The sequence below is a fragment of the Egretta garzetta genome, unplaced genomic scaffold (assembly GCF_000687185.1).
Source record: "Egretta garzetta isolate BGI_Z169 unplaced genomic scaffold, ASM68718v1 scaffold393, whole genome shotgun sequence".
Lineage (NCBI taxonomy): Eukaryota > Metazoa > Chordata > Aves > Pelecaniformes > Ardeidae > Egretta > Egretta garzetta.
In genome coordinates, this window is record NW_009259238.1 from 556,499 (window position 1) to 573,157 (window position 16,659).

The following is a 16,659-nucleotide window of genomic DNA, read 5'->3' on the forward strand; positions in this document are numbered from 1 at the left end:
TTTTCAGGAGACAGAGGGAACAAGCTATAACAGTTACGCTAAAGCATACAAGCTCTCAAGGATGCTAACATACCAAGAAGAGTAAAAAATACAGTGTATGATATTATAGAATATTATACAATGACAATATTGTACAATAACCAGGAAATCAAATGTGCTGATTTGAAAGGCCAGCAAGGGAGAAGTCCCCACTCCCCCGATGGCCAGGGTGAGACTTAGGGCACCACAGCCCCTTGAGAAGAGGCGCAGTAACTGGAGCAGGACATTCCTCTGAACCCCAGTTCCTCCAACCCATGACCTTGTTCCTGGAAAGCAGTTATTGACTCCCTTTACTGAAGCCATTTTAGAAAGGAATATTTACAAGACATCTGGGATTTTCCAGACTGCAAACATTTCAGGGATGAGGATAATCTCAATTTGAGGACACATGCAGCCGCCATCACAGCAAAGCCTCTTCCAGTTTTCTGGGCACTGCAATAATGTCTTTGTATGAAAAATAATAAGTAATTTAAAATTGGGAACCTTGTTTTTTCATCTGATCTGTCTTTGACCACTTTCATCTTGAGCAATAGAGACTAATATCTTCACAAAACAAATGGGTTGTGATGCCCTTGGCAAAAAAGAAAAGTGTTGTAGTCTCCTGACCTCTAAGTTCACTATTAGAAAACTTATTTCAGCATCCTTTTATTCCCTGTGTAGGTGAGAAAGAAATCCTGATACCAAAATAACTTAGGTTAAAAACAAAAGAAGGATAAGGAGAAAGCAGAAAAATTATGCACTTCTGATTATTTTTTTTTTTTTAGCTTTCACAGTCAACACACTAGAAACCTCGCCAGGACACCTATTGACAATGAGATTTTTTTGGGGGGAAGGGTAGGTGTGAACTGAGCATTGGTTTTTTAAAATAAAATTTTGCATTTGACTTAAAAATCAGTTGGCTTCTGAAAACAGAGGGCCTTAGCAAGGCAACGGACAAGCTGTTGGTAACTGAAAAGTGCAACTACCAAGTTAATCGTGGGTGAGTGCAATACCCACCTCTTGCACCAGAAGAGGCGAGCACCCTTTGTTCATTTTTGGAGACAGCATTTTTCCTGAGGTGCACTGGTTTAGTTGTTGCAAACCCACTGAGAAATATAGAGCAGCTGTCAAAATGCACGCAATAAACAGTATATTAGACATTATTAATGGTCCTACTGCACACAGTTTGATAGGAACAACATGGAAAGGAATAGCATCAAAAGCATTTTGAGATGGGTAACTCTGCCAACTGGCCCCTCCTTGAGTGTTCTGCAGATCTTAATTTCATGAACATACTAGAGATGTAACATATCTAACAAATCTGGTGTTATGAAATCTAGACTATTTGTCTTGAAATAGCTTTTAATCCTGATTTTTAACAAATTTGTGCTTCATTTTAACAAATCTGTGCTTCATTCAACTAATGAAGCCAGAACTTGGTCAAGCCCACCTGACAATTTTTTTTCTGATATACCACAAATAAGAGCAGAGTAAAAAATTAAGTTTGGAATGAGATGTTAATAAAAAAGACCCAGAAAATCTGGATCCTCAGGCAAGAAGTAACGTTAGGGCTATGATGGACTTCGTAAGCTGGAACATGCCCTCTGCTGGCTGCAGGTTAAGAGCATCTAAAGAGAGAAAAACTATGTTTGCTGGTATAGTAAGGGTTGGTTCTTCATCGTATTTTACTGAAGTCTGGTAGATAAACAGAAAATATGGATGTGTATTAAACAGAAAAGTCAGTCAGGATAGCGACAATTATTATTTTGAAAAAGCAACATTTATTTGCTGATGTAAAACACTGAAATAATTAGTACTTTAATTACAGGGCACCACACTAAAAAAGTGGATCAATGGTGGAATACTTAAGAAAGTTCAATAAAATATCTTAAAAACATGAGTATTAGGAAAGGTAATTGGGATTGGTCAGATTAGGAAAAATACCAGCAGGCTGACTTGGTAACAATCTTTGAAAATGTCTAGAGCTGTTGCAAAGAGGAACCTCAGTGATGGTTCTTCATATTCAGGTGGGACAAACCCAGCCAGGTTCACTTGCAACCAAAAGTATGAAAATTAACAGGTATTAAAAACTTTCAGTAACAAGGACACTATTCCTTGCAGAAAATCACTTTAAGGAGCTTATTGAACTGCCTTCGTTAGAGACTAACGCAAGCAGTGAGGTTCACCCCTGTGAGGGATGGTGGAGCCTGGGGAAGACAAGGGAGAAGCAGCAGACAGTTTTTGGAAGTCCCATCCAGCCTGCACTTGTCTGCTTCTATGGAGGCATCAAGCGAGAATTTCAACAAAAATAATGTAATTTCATTCCTTAACTTGAGCTTTTTGCCATAAATGCAGTACACTGACCTTAACGTTTTTTTTTAATATTCTACAATGCTCCACTGATTCTTCCTGGACGACGACAATCAGATGTCACAGACAAAGGGAAATGAATGAAATCTGACACATTTATTTTAAAGCCTGCAGCAGACTAAACTGTAAATAAATCCTGCTTTTTCTGCAGCACAAAGGTTGCAGACTGACTGTCCCCGTGGACTCTGCTCTCTTTTCACTACTTAACAGACTTTCTAACACTTTCTTTTGTCCCGATAGGAATCTCTCAGCAGGCCTTTTGGCAGACACACGTATTATGTGTCAAAACCAAAGTGGAAATAACTGATGGGAAGCACAAAAATCTGATGGGAATAGTTATAATAAGGAAATGAATAAACATCAAAACAGTAGAATATAACCATGAAGAGATACAGCCAGAAAGCTTCTGAGCTGCTACTTGTCTAAGATGATCAGTTAAGAGCCACTATTTTCAGAGTTAAGATTGGTTCGTATTACGCTATACTTGGGTTTAGATGTTAATTTAATCTATTTATATTCCTATTTATTTCAATGCTGTTAGAAAACAAAGTTCTTGCAAGATGAGCTTTAGATGTGCTATAAAATGTATATAGTAGATTCATTTATAGAATACTGTTTTATTCAGGAATCCACTGACCACAACTAGCAACTGGATAGGGTGTTTAGTATGAGTTACTATTGTACATCTGCTCCCGTAAATGCCTTTTGGCTTATACAACTTATTTTAACACCCTCTGTTATCTTTGTACTTAAGCAGTTCTACTCACAAAATGTTCTGTTTAGTAAGTGCTTGTATACTTGGCGACTTAGTCACTGTGCTTTTAAAAAAAAAAAACCCTCATAAAATGAGCTTATTATAATCAGCCTAGCTGGTACACTCATTTTGTTAGCAGCTATGGTTAACATATATGGTTAGCACCATGTATAAATGGTGTTATTTATACATTTTGTTTTCCATAGTGCATTTTTATTTCCCCGGTGAGACTAATATCTGTCTCATAACTGAAGGCAAATCACACGGCTACTTCCCTGTTAATGCTCCTCTGACCAGCAGCCGCCTTCAGCTCCTCTCTCCCCTTCCTCGGCGTCACCTTCCGCTGCTGGTGCTCGAGCCTGACGGAGGAACGTGGCTCACCACCCTGGCCTCCGCAGGACAGCCACACAGTCAGGGCTTGGAAACTCTCCATTGCTTTGACTAACTTAAGAAAACAAATCATTTGGCAAGTGGAAACATAATCTGGCTTTTTTTATGCTCAGTATGTGAGATCATATGCGAGAGGCTCTGAAGGCGCAGTTTTATAAATATATGGGGTACGGTATGTGGCTACGATGGTTCTGGAAACGCTGATGATTTCCCTGAACTGTGGTGATGACTTCTGCCCTAAATATTGTCTACACCTTTCCAAATGCAGACTCTTCCCATAGCAGGACTGGGACAGAAAGAGCAAGAAGAACCACTAAAGCTTGGGGGGGCAGGGGAGGACAGTGGAGATGAAAAGACTGATGAGGAGAACACATAATATACATGTCTGAAGGATTATCTGGGACAACCAGAAAGAGAGGGAATTCAGAAATACATGGCTGATCAGGCTGGTAGCTTCAGAATGATCACCTGGCAAAGATAGTAACAGAACTTCAAAAAGAGCAATGGATATAGACTCTAAAGGAGCAATGAAACAGAAAAAATAAATGCTCCCAGGAGTATGATTTGAAGGACAGAGCCTTGTGCACTGGACCACTGCAAGCCTTGGCACACCAAAATTTCGAGCCTTGGTGGCACTAAGCTTCAACAGAAGTCTCATTCAGGAATGCAGAATTAGCTGGAATTCTGCCTCACTCATCAGGACATCGAATCAGCGCTTGATTATCTGTGCACATAATCCAGATTTCTGTGTTGCTTGTTTGGCTGCTTACTTCAGAGAAAGGTTTTTTTCCAACCAACCAGAAATGGTATAGTCCAACTAAAATAGCTAGTCCTACCTAGTCTCCATTTGTGAAAAGACTCTTTATTTTATTCTACTCTATTCACAAAAGAATTATAAATTCTGTTTCAAAGCATAAACTCTTCATCAATCTGTCTAGCTAGAACTAAAATTTAGTTCTAAAATTTGCTCATGTGTGTTGTACCCCTTCAAATTACTGCAACTCTGACTTCCCTGATTTTGCTGTTCACTGGACACTTAAGTCAGCCTCCAAGATCATGAATTCCTAAAGTAAGACAGAAATCACACTCAGAGCTATTACTTACTTATAATAATTCACAGAGACTAGAAATAACTTTATTTTCTATACTTACAAGTCAAACAAGGCCGGCTGAAAAGCAATTACAAACTCAACATGCGGGTTCTTTTGCATTTACTGAAATGTGTTGATGCTGGAAATGAGTAAGCTCCCCATTTATTTCCAGTTAAAACAAAGAATGGTATGTTTTAGCACTGGTCACAGCTCTGCATTTTCTTACCACCACTCCATGCTCATTTATCAACAGATGATAGAACAAGGCAACCTTACTTTAGGGATTAACTCTCACCACCTAACGACACTAAAAAAAAAAAAGTCTTATCAAGTAGTTTGTACTTAATTAAATATCGCTAACTGCAATAATTCTCAAAGACAATATCTTATTAAATAAAATTGTAATAGTGGTGAATTTTCAGCTCCACTGAAGTCAATGGCAAAATTTACAGAACTTCATCCTCAGGCTCTATTCCACTTCTTAAACAGGGATAGAGCTATCAGTCCTGAAAAATACTGCACCCATTTCCTTCTAAAATAACATTAAAGCAGCAAGTCAGATCTCTGCATACTACATCAGATGAACTCAATTTTTGAGTTAATCTCAATGTTGACCTTTTATATGTTTACATATATATATATACACATATATATATATATATGTATATATATGTGAGTTCAGTAAGAGTCAGAAGCCCAGCATGCCATGGTGCTGCAGTTCCCATGGAGGTCAGAAAGTGAAAGCACCGTTTCAGAATTCACAGGAAATGGTCATTTAACTTTAGTGGTCACACTAACGACAAGCTCAAGCTGTACTCAATTTTCAATTTATACTTATCTCACTTTTCTTTAACTGCAGTCCTTAAAAGCTCCCCAAGAGAAACAGAGCATCAGAAAAAAAGTCTAATACATATCTAGGAAGGCATATCAGTGACAAATAGCGGGCACAAAAAGATGGAGGTCTTCAAGAACTCTCAGTGGTGACATTAAGTCTGCTCTCTTGCAATTTAACAGAAACTTTAACTTCTCCAGGAGCACAGCAAGGCCATCACGAAATGGTTTTGATAATCTTAAAGATTTTGCAAGTCATACTGGAATTCCTCTGTGCTCATTAACTGATTTTATATCATATAAAAAGGTTTTCTCATTTCTTTTAGTTTTAAACCATATGGGCATCACCATTTTTCAACACATTATGTAGGCAGAAAATGTTATACTATTTGATGTTTCACGGAGTGGCAAGGGTATTTTCTCCACAGAGAAGAACTCCTTATAATAACATTCAGAAGTAGTATTTAGTGGTTCTCCTGTGGCAATAGGTAAGATAGATAAGACATGGACAAACTAGATTATACAGTATACAGAAATTTCTCAGTACCAGGCAACAGATAAACACATACCAGATATAATGCTGACAGATATAATCAATTTTGTTGCAGACTGGGAGTAGATCAATACAATACAACCCAATCAATAAAACATAAAATTACTTTTTAAAATTACTGTTGAAGCTCTAGTCTATACCAATAACATTACAATGATGAAACAGATATGAGAAAAAAAGTTAAATCTACAATGCACTTGAATCCCAAAATTCTTATGTCTGTTCCACATAAAAATCAATGATTAATAATATTGGCCAACTGTTTAAAATTAAATCAAGCCCATGAATGATAGATGTAACCCTCAAAGGGTAAAATTGAATTTGGCTCCTTTCTGGGGAAAAACACCTACACATATATATTTCTTGAATAAGAATATTTCCTCAAAGGTTAACAGGAAACTTCAAGTTGATTCAAGGTAAATACTAGCTTCTGTTATCCAAGAAGGTAAGAAATACAAATGCATTGGTACTGTTACGATGCTGTAATACTTACTGATTTATACAACAGCATTATTTCCCAAAGTTCCTATAGCTTGTATGATTTGATACGGACACAGACTACTAATGACAATGTTCATAGATCAGATAATAAAGTGCTTTCATAAAGCATCGCAACTTCCTGTGTTTCCAACAAAAATAGTTAGTAAAATGTTATTAATGATGTTAACCTGTGAGCTGCTGCACCATAAACAAAGCAGCCAGTAAAAATGCAGGAATATGATATTTAAGTCTTCGCATATGATTTTGCAGAAAAAAAATTACAACAAATCCCAGCAGTGGTACCTCATGTCTTATTTTTAGCATAGTTCTGAGATGTGCACTGAAGAGCTATAGGATAAACCTCCCAAGCTCTATTTCGCATTAGTGATGTGCATTGAAATACCCACTCTTTTTAGACAAAGGATAAGGCTTATACCAAAAAACCCACTGTGCCACTTGGCTGCATATCTTTGGTATATTTATAGTGCAACTATTCTGTTTCATCTCTAAAGGGGAAAGTTTTCCAAAGCACTGCATCCCCTGCCACTGAGAACCTACTATGAACTCCTACATTCACTAGGACCTCAGACACTACTTCTTTGAACGAATGAAGAATGTGCAGTGAAAGTAATTTCTTCCTGTTTTTAAATACACTATTGAAATAAAATTAAACCATGCCAGATTTCACATTAGAAAGTAACAGCACATTTCAATTCTCTTGCAAGAGTTTATGTGCATACAAATGCGAATATAAATTTCATGGCAATTTTTAATGACAGATATCCAAGGTGCTATTTCAAAACATTTGTAATTTAATTATTGTTAATCTAGATTTAGTCAACCTTTGTCTCTACAAAAAAAAGACACCTGTTTTTAATTTTGCTTACTTATAATTATTCAAAATGGATAGAAAGGCTAGAACTACTTAATTAAAATATACTGCAAGCATGTTTTTCTAAACTTATATTGCTAAAGCCTTGCTGTATTGAAAGTTTTATTGGAGTTGGACTTTAAACACAGTAGCATGTATTCACACAAGCCTAGATATATACCTGCATTTCATACTGCTATTTGAGCAGGCATACCAACACACAACTATAGTACATGTCATCCAGTGGCAGTGCAATAAAATGTAGCGCCATTGAAATGCTATTTAATGATTTTTCAACTTCTAAACAACAGCATTCTTTCTGAACAGGTTTGTCCAACCAAACTTGCATATTGCTGAACACTGGCTTCGTCGCTTGGCCCCTTCCTTCTTTTCTTATACACACTGTAAGGCATCACGGTTCTCTTGTGAAGTACTCTCACTCTGCCCAGTTCCTTAATACGACCTTCATCAACTGCCAAGAGAATTAGAGAATACAAAAATTAGTTACGTATATTGTCCACATGATCTTAATTTATGCAACTAACTTCAACATGCATAATGAAAACTGTATGAAGTAATAAAATTAATCTGCAGATGCACAGCAGATGAAAGCAGAGCTGATCTACAGAGCAGTCTTCTTGAATCATGGCTGAAAACAAAACCTAGCCTGTGAAGTAACTGTATTTGTGGCATGTGAAAAAATAAGTCATGCATCACACACTTCTAATGGTGATATACAGCATTTCTGAAATTATCTCTACTGCTGTATTTTAAAATTCACGTTCATTTAATGCTTGCTGGAGTGCACTGCCAGAAGTGAAACTCTATCTGGCAAATACTTTCAAACACAACCGACCAGAAGAGACTTGCTGTTATTGCCATATTGCACTTAATTACTACACCGCTTGCAAAATCCACCAGCACAGAGCACTCCCTTCCCTTTCCCCAATTGTGAAAAATGTATTAAAACCAGCAAGAAGCCCCCACACTGTTTGCCATAGGTAAGCACAAGGCAATAAACTACCTTCCCAGGTGAAACTCCCTGGCCCTCCAAGCCCTCATCTTTTTTCCCCTCATTTATATTGGTTTCCGAGTTTCTCCAGCAGAATGAAGTTAAACACATGCCCTTACTTCAAGTCTGATCCCCGCGCTCTGCAGACCGACACAGTTAGCAGCGCAAGCGCTAGCTGGGTGGGCACAGCATAATTCCTCAAGCTTTCAAAGATACACACACCATAGCTGAATTTTATTAACCTCACCTACACACCCCTTGTGACTTAATTTAACCAGAATCATACACATAAGAGCACTGTTGAACAAGTTAAAACTTCCTTATTTTTATGAATCCAATTGATGCTACTATTGCTTAATAATAATGTTCTATAGCTGCTGCGTGTCAGAAAAATTGGCCCTACAGTGCTAGAAAACTCTTTAAAGAAAGTGAGAGAACATGCCACATGCCTAAGGCCATTGCAAGATAAATTAATAAAATTATTATAAAATATCAGTAAAAGAAATCTTGGGAGTTTTCTGAACTTCACGTTTAAAAAGCCACCGATGTAAGAGTCAAACACAGAAGCTGAAATCTGAGTTTGAGAATAGAACCATAAAAATGCAAATAGTAACAGAGATGCTAACTAGGAGATGAGCATCTGGGGACGCGAACTATGCAAACACTCAATATTTGTTTTGGTATCAAGACGTTATTCTGACTGAAGAGACAGCACAGCTAAGTATAATTGCTTAGCTTTAAGTACTGCATCAATCTGCCCCAAATTAAAATATTTTATATGTTCATGTACTTGCTTCATTTAGGTTAGAACAATTAAGGCTCCTTGAACAGGATCTGAATGGTATCCACTCTACACCATTCCCGCTTACAATACCCGCAGTGAAGCCTTCTGCTGATCATCGGCTGACTCAAAATCAAACCAACTGCTGTGAAAAACCAGGCAATTCAAATAGCTACTTCATGGGCAAAAATAGTTTGTTGCTGGTTGTTTTTTTTATAAGAGAATAAAGCAGAACTTTCTCGGCAAGTTTCACAAACAGCAATAGATCCAAAGTGCAGAGGATATGACACCAGGTCAGGGAAGCAAACTGGTCACCAATTCCTGTCTTACTTTTTCTTTTTGTGTACCTGAGGCATGCTAGGCTTGCCACAGGTAAGCTAAGGAACTTGTCTGCAAGAATCTGGAAAAAATCCTTAAGACAAATCTCTATTCAAATGTAGCCCGTGCTATAAAGAAGCTTAATATTCTTTCTGCTTTATTAAAGACAAAGGAGGTCATTAAATGCTTTTCTTTGCAAGACATTCTTAAGACCCTGCCCTTATTCATCCACAGAAAAGCCTTATAAACATTTTTCTGCTGATGGCCTGAATTCAGTATGTGAAACTTAACGAAGCCTGCTTTACAAAGTTTGGAATGCCTTCATTACTTTTATCTATGTTTTGATTCCTAACTTGAAAGGACAATGTATTTCTTAAGATTTAACTAGGAAAATGTGGTTTGAAGGAAGAAAATCTGAATAGCACTTGCTAAGATTGCATTCTTCACTAATTATTGTTGGCAATTGCTTTAGATAAACACTCAAGTCAAAAACACTTTATGGCTTTCTCTCCCTCTTCGAAATCCATTAGGTTTTTGATGCGTGGCCAACAACACCTTTCTGATATCCCAACAGATTGGTTTTACCAGCCCTACTGCCTCTTCTATTACATCCTCCTCATTTCTGAAAGTTCACCAAGGAAACATTTGCAAGGTTAGCTTCTGGAAGTGACACAAGTGTAAAATTATTTTAACTTCTTAAATTTAAAAGTTTTTATTTACTGCACCTCTAGGCTGACTGTAAGTTTGTGTCCTGAAGTGGATTTACACCAAGCCTAGCCTTCATAGCCTCATGCCAAAAGCACTTTCAAAGCCGTTCACTACTCACTGTTCGATACTCATTGCTTTCACGTAATACTGAAGCCTGATAGTCTGGATGAGTTCATCTTTTGGCTTGCAGTGTTCCTGGCCCCAGATTCAATTTCTTACAGTGACTAAAGCTACTGTACTGTTCGTTTCACTGTAGCCTTACTGGCTCAGCTGAACTCTGTTCTTGTTGCTCAGCATTTATACCCTTACTCCGCTTTTACTCATTACATCAAGCGCAGTGGGTGCGTAACCCTTCCTGCAGTCGGGCCCATGCCACTCTAGCTGTGCAGCCACATGAAACAGTTATTATGACAAGGCTTCTAGCAAATCTGTTAAGCAATTCAGCCGAGTGCTTGCTGGGCAGAAGTAAGGTTTGCCAAGCCACACTGTACACCAGTCCTTTCTTGGACTGTGGCACAGGTTTATAACACAACCCTCAGGCTCTCCCAGAGCAATCGAGAAAATACCAGTAACTTGAAAAAAATCACTGTAGTGGGAACACTTCAGACATGTTTTAAACTTCACACAGACAGTATAAACTACATATGTAAAGACTTGGTAATGACTTTATCATCAGGAAAAGTTTAAACCCAGATTTGTTTGGTCTTACAAACTTACATTTGATTGACTGTATTTATATTTCTTCTACACATTAAGGGTGATTCCAGATTCTTCAAAGAAGGTATGAAAGGCAGAAAAATAATAGCCCTTAACATGTTCAGAATGTCTTTACAAAGATTACCTGTTTTAGTGAACATTTTTCCATTGACTCCCTCCAAAATAAAAACTTTAATCATAAAAATAACCTTCTGTAAATGTACTTAAATATATATAATTAAAACTCCATCTGACAAAGAAACCTTTTACTGAAATGTTAAGTATCAGTAAAATAATCTCAGGTACATAGTTGAGCTTTTAGAGAAGGAACTGGTGCCACCATAATAACAAATCCCTAAGTTAAAATTCAGCCACCTTTCAATTGCTACTGCTCTGGAGGCAACCCCATATGAATTCAGGGAAGTACTCCCTTTATTCGTGATTTAAACCTAAGCAGAATAGCTTCAAGAGAATTTAATGGAAAACAGAAAAAGATTGAGCTCTGGTATTGTTTTAAAAAGAAATTACCCCCACAAAAAGAAAAAATTAATATTTGCTCTGATAAAGTTTGCTTTATATTTAAGAAGATGCCAATTCTAACAGCCCTTCTCTCTGTGACCAATGCTGGGATACAGCAACTGGGCACAATCCCAATTCAAAATGAAATTACTTGCTGAAAATAAGAAAAACATCCTGCCAATAAGTATTATTTCTGTGCTTTATTAAAGCAATTTCTATTTCCAGAAGGACCCAGGCTAATCAGATAGTAGAAAAATATGTTAGGGCAACGTTAATAATTCTTGTAAGTACTGAATGCAATATTGTTACCATTAAAAAGTTTAAAAATCTTATTTTTTCCTCCTCACACTTTCCCCACACAGTTTTTATACCTCCTGAGTCTCCAACTAACCTCTGCTTCTCCTCACAAGTAGTTGGTGCATTTATTTACAGAAATCTCAAACAAAATAAAATCATGGATTTGAAGACAAAATTTCTTTTGCGTGTGCATAATTGTTAGATGCCTCATCAAGTTGTAATTTATAGCCAGTTAATTTTCTAAGGCTTGCTTCTTTAGCCATCACCCTAGTCCAGCCTTGTATGACAAAACTAGACCTTGTACGCCATGGTTTCAAAGACTGTGCCACACAGCTCACATGGTAAGCTGCTTCTTAAGAATATTGTAGAAACCATCCTCCTCGAAGTCCACATTTTGTTCATTTAAGTGAGTACCACTGAGTCCTGGGACATATTTTTTATGGGGTTTTTTTTACTATTTTTTATAATTTATGTATTTCTGTGGATTCTCTCCACACTTCTGGAACCACTTCGCCTTCACCATTCAAAATGACTGGATTTGGTGGAAGCAGTTCTATTAACAAAGAGCGTTATAAATAAGCAATAGTACTATAAGGAGGTACTAATAATAGTACTAATGTCCATTTCAGTTCTTGGGACTTTGCCTTTGTGTCTGTGAAAATTATCTTCTCATGGAGTTGTTGATTAATTTTAGTCTACATAATAGACACTGTCACTTCACATATAAAACAGATAAAATGAATTATGGGGTTAAATCTTATGTATCGATATAGTTTGGATCGTAAATACACAAAAACCCTAAACTTCAGATAAATCAATTTTGTAGATAGAAAGTACCTGTCACTTTAGGGAACTGAGCAATTGCGAATGCCAACTGTCTTTCTTCACAGAAATATCCCATCAGTCTCAAAGCTAAAAGAACTCTGAATTCTTGTTGCACAAATTGTTACTTCTTTCTCTTCTCCCCTATAGTCCTAAACCAGAAAGTTATTTATATAGCATTCATCTATTGAAGACATTTCATCTACAGGAGACATTTCATATATAATCCAACCTTGCCATCATGATCCCATAAAAAAATTGCAACAAGGTGTTAAAATTCTTTGTTCCCACCCCCACATCGCTATTAAATGCAATTCATACATGGAGGATTTCCTTTCTGAAAAAACAAAGCATATGAGATATGTTGCTAAGTATCAGTAAAAAACAAAGTAAAAAGTAGAAGTGATCTAAAGACCCTCTACGAAATTTGTCTTGGCAGATGTCAGGCAGATACTGGTTTGATTTCTAGGCCCACCTACACACGTGCACCTTCCTCAAAAGCAGAGTCAACATTGCTGAGCGGCATTGAGTAATATGCTAAAGGTAACAGCAGTGGTCTTCAAAGGCAGCCTCAGTCAGCCCCAGAAATACTTTTATACTCGAGGGACTAGGAGGAATGTGAAGAGCAGGCAGTCTGACATGCTCCTGTACAATTCAGTTTTTAGTTCTTTGCACGAACCAAACGAGGTTACCCCCAAAACTACAAGCACCGTCCTGAAACCAAAACATAAGTTTCAAATACTGATATATAATTCCTGCGAAAATACCAACATAAAATAAGGAGGAATTATTTTACCATTTTTATTCACAGCAGTAGCAAAATGGGCATCAGTGTGCATTTACATAGAAATTCAAAGTTTCACGGTCTGATTTTTTTTTTCTTACAGCATAGGAATTGATTAGCATTTTTATAAAATTATTTTTGGAAGTTGATATCAAAATATTTTTTTATTCTCCAAGTGCATTAACCCTTACTATTAATACCTAATATAAGCTGAATAAAAAGACAGCTACAGCTGGTCAGAAAGCTGGGTAAGCACATGCAAAGCCATGCAATAGAGAGCGGAGAGCAAGCTCTGCAACAGCCTGCTGCAACTACACAGGCTTGGAGCCAACATCACATGGAAAAGAAGTGGGATGGTTGAAAGATTTTTGTAGCAAACTATTACTAAACCAGCTTTTCAGTGGTGGTTGATTTGGGTCGAGACGGTTTCAATCAATAGCGATTTGGAAAGACAGCCTGTGACAGCAGCCTAAAACGCTCTTCTTTAGAGCCACGCATGATGGATGCAGAGTCAATGGCACCTCTTCCCTCGTCCCCTTGAATATACTCCTCACAAACATGACATTTTTAAATCTGAATGGGCGTAATGTAGAGGTGCAAGAGAGCTAACATTTTTTTTAAAGTAGATTTTTCCATTTATAAGAAAATAAGTGAAGAAATCATTAAAAATAAGTGACAAATTTATTGACTTTCTTATTTTTTAAACAGGAAAAAGGACAACTGCCAATTTAAAAAAAAAAACCCAAACACATTAGTCAAAGGAAAATACTTCCTATGTTTTCTGCACAGAATGGACTCAGAATTAGTAAGAAGCCTTACTGAGGTCTGGTGTTTCTAAATCAAAAAAGTGGCACTCCTGCTAAACTCTGAAATGACACTGTTTCTGATCATAAGTTTCAGTTTCATTAAATGCTACTTAAAGCCCCTGGAACAAAGAAGGCATTTGGCCATCTTCACTTTGTGCTTCTGCATCCATGCTACGCAGAGAACCTGGATTTTATCTTCTCAATAGCAGGATGAAACAGTGGAAGGAAGAAAGGAAACACGCAAAGGACCAGTCCAAAGCCAAAATTTAAAATACTTAAAACTGCCATTAACTGAAACCTGTGATTCACTTTGAAAGCAGTATTTGAAAGAAATTCCCACATAAATAGTTTGCATTATAAATTAGTTTCCATTTTGCTTAAAAATGGAATCTCAGAAAAAGTATTTTTACCTCTAAACATTAAATCCACAGAAAAAATAGTCTGAAGATTAACACTTGACAACTGCTGTACTTTCAGACTGACAACCCAAAGGGGATGCTTCATTTTTGGTTTTGTTTTAAGTTGTTCTCAGTTTTTAATTTTCGATTTTGAAGCAATTAGGACTTGCATCATTTTTAAAGATGAACACACTGTTCACGTTATGCAAATCAAAGACAAATAACAGGTTTAAAATTCACTTTACAATGAGTTAAAAAGGTTCATGATAACCGAGCTTTCAAACTAGGTGTAAAAATGATCAAAAGAAGCACCCATCCCTTGCTGGTTACACTACAGCAGTGTTAATTTATTTGAGAAACTCTACAAGCCATGTTGAATTTTTTTTGAAGAAAAGCTACATCTGGTTTACGTGACCTTGTCACAGTTAATGATCAATGATTTTAAAACAAAGAAACTTTAAAAGGAAGAAACAAATTAACTTTTCAAATTTTATGACTGAAATATAGGAGTTATTAATTACTGGAAGTAGAAGATGTTTCCACCTCAATCAGAAGCCCAATGTATCTGACCTTTGAATTTAAGCTCATTTCTTACTCAATTTAAAGCATTATTTCTTTTCCTTCACCAGCAAAGCAGAGGAAGTCATCCTCAAAAACAAAACAGGCAATAGTAATGACAAGACGAGCAATGCCCATTCATAGCAGTATTTATAGAAGACAGTGAGTTCAAATGGGTTTCTTCTTGTATTGCTTCTTTCATACTAGATTGATACATTAAGAAATATTAAAGACCAGTATGCCTTGGGGTATAAAAATACAGACTTGAACCAAAGTAAGATTACAGTTAAAATGGGGCATAAACAACAACAACCACCAAAAAGTCAATGAAAAGAATTCTTAATTAAAACCAGAAAGCACAAGCCTCAAAGGAAGTACAGTAAAACGTTCAGGACATTCTCAGCCAGCCGACTCTTTGCAGTTACTCTAACAAGAAAAAAATACGAACTTTTGAAATCACTGTTCAAAAAGAGAATGTTTCTAAGGGGAGGAATGCACCTTATTGAAACATTATCAATGGTCCTTAAACATGAAGATAGAAGAATTACAGTTTTACAAGTATAACTCATAGGGAACCTTAAAATGGGTAAAGACAGGATATCACGATGAGGGTAAATCTGAAAGACATTTTCTGAACAAAACTTTGGGGCTTTGTGCCTGAAAGCATACAACTAGTTTATCATTTGCAATTCAATATTGAGAAGCGAGCAGACTAATCACTTGACAAATGCATTCCAAATCCGCTAACCCTGCTGTGCCACGCGGGAACAATAACTTATTGTGTTTTGACTCTTATTATTCTGGTAGTAAACATGAACACGGGCCGAAGGAAAACATTTCCTGTGAATACAGCAATTCATAGCAGTTCTTATTTTCAGCTGTAATTCACAGCAACCTGCAAAGGCTTCTGCTTACCTGCAAATACAATCCTTTGGCTACATTGCCTAACACTAAAATCCAAGCATGGCCCGCTGTTATGGATATGTTTGAAAGAGATGTATATAAAATATTAAGTACAAAATTCCCAGTTTATTTATGTGGAGCTCTTATATAATACAATGATTTTAGCCCACCTCAATTTATTATCCTGAAATATGCTGACAGAGAAATGGATACCAAAGGGCTAGATTTAAGTTATATTGGTATTTCTCCATGGACTCGCTTTTCAGGGATATGCTACAAAAAAAAGACTACTAGTACCTGGGAAAACATTAGTTAAATGAGACTGAACCACTTCCCACCTGCGAACAGTATCCAGTTTGCCTTCAAAGTCAAGACACTAAGGCAAAAAGAAATGGAGTATAATCTAGCAGATGGTACATCGAGAAAGGTAACCATTTCACTTTTGGATGCTTTTCCAGAAAACAAAAGGAAGTCGTCGATTCTTCTGAGGCTGTATCTCTGACACTATTCTTGATGACTACAGATATGAGAAATGACAATGTGAATTGCCAATGAAGAATACCAACTGCATACCTAGGAGGCTTTTGTGGTTTTTTCTTTTTTCTCGTTTTTAATACCCTTTTTGGTCATCCAGGCAACTTTCAATTATGTGTTCAGTTTAAATGTACCATGCATACAAAGGCCAGAAGCAGAACTGCA

At 36.8% G+C, this 16,659-nt stretch overlaps 1 protein-coding gene across 4 annotated transcripts in view; it reads right to left on the reverse strand.

The window, feature by feature from the left end:
- Positions 1-1,916: 1,916 nt before the first annotated feature.
- Positions 1,917-16,659, reverse strand: part of ATE1 (arginyltransferase 1) — an 85,655-nt gene continuing 70,912 nt past the window's right edge. Inside the window, exon 11 of one of the 4 annotated variants that reach the window (XM_035891564.1) lies at positions 1,917-7,830. In XM_035891564.1, coding sequence (XP_035747457.1) covers positions 7,652-7,830 — 179 coding nt within the window. In that variant the 3' untranslated portion in view covers positions 1,917-7,651. Of the gene's footprint in view, positions 7,831-12,640; positions 12,664-16,659 lie in introns of those variants that run through there. The other 3 variants (XM_035891563.1, XM_009635946.2, XM_035891565.1) reach the window with 3 other exon arrangements.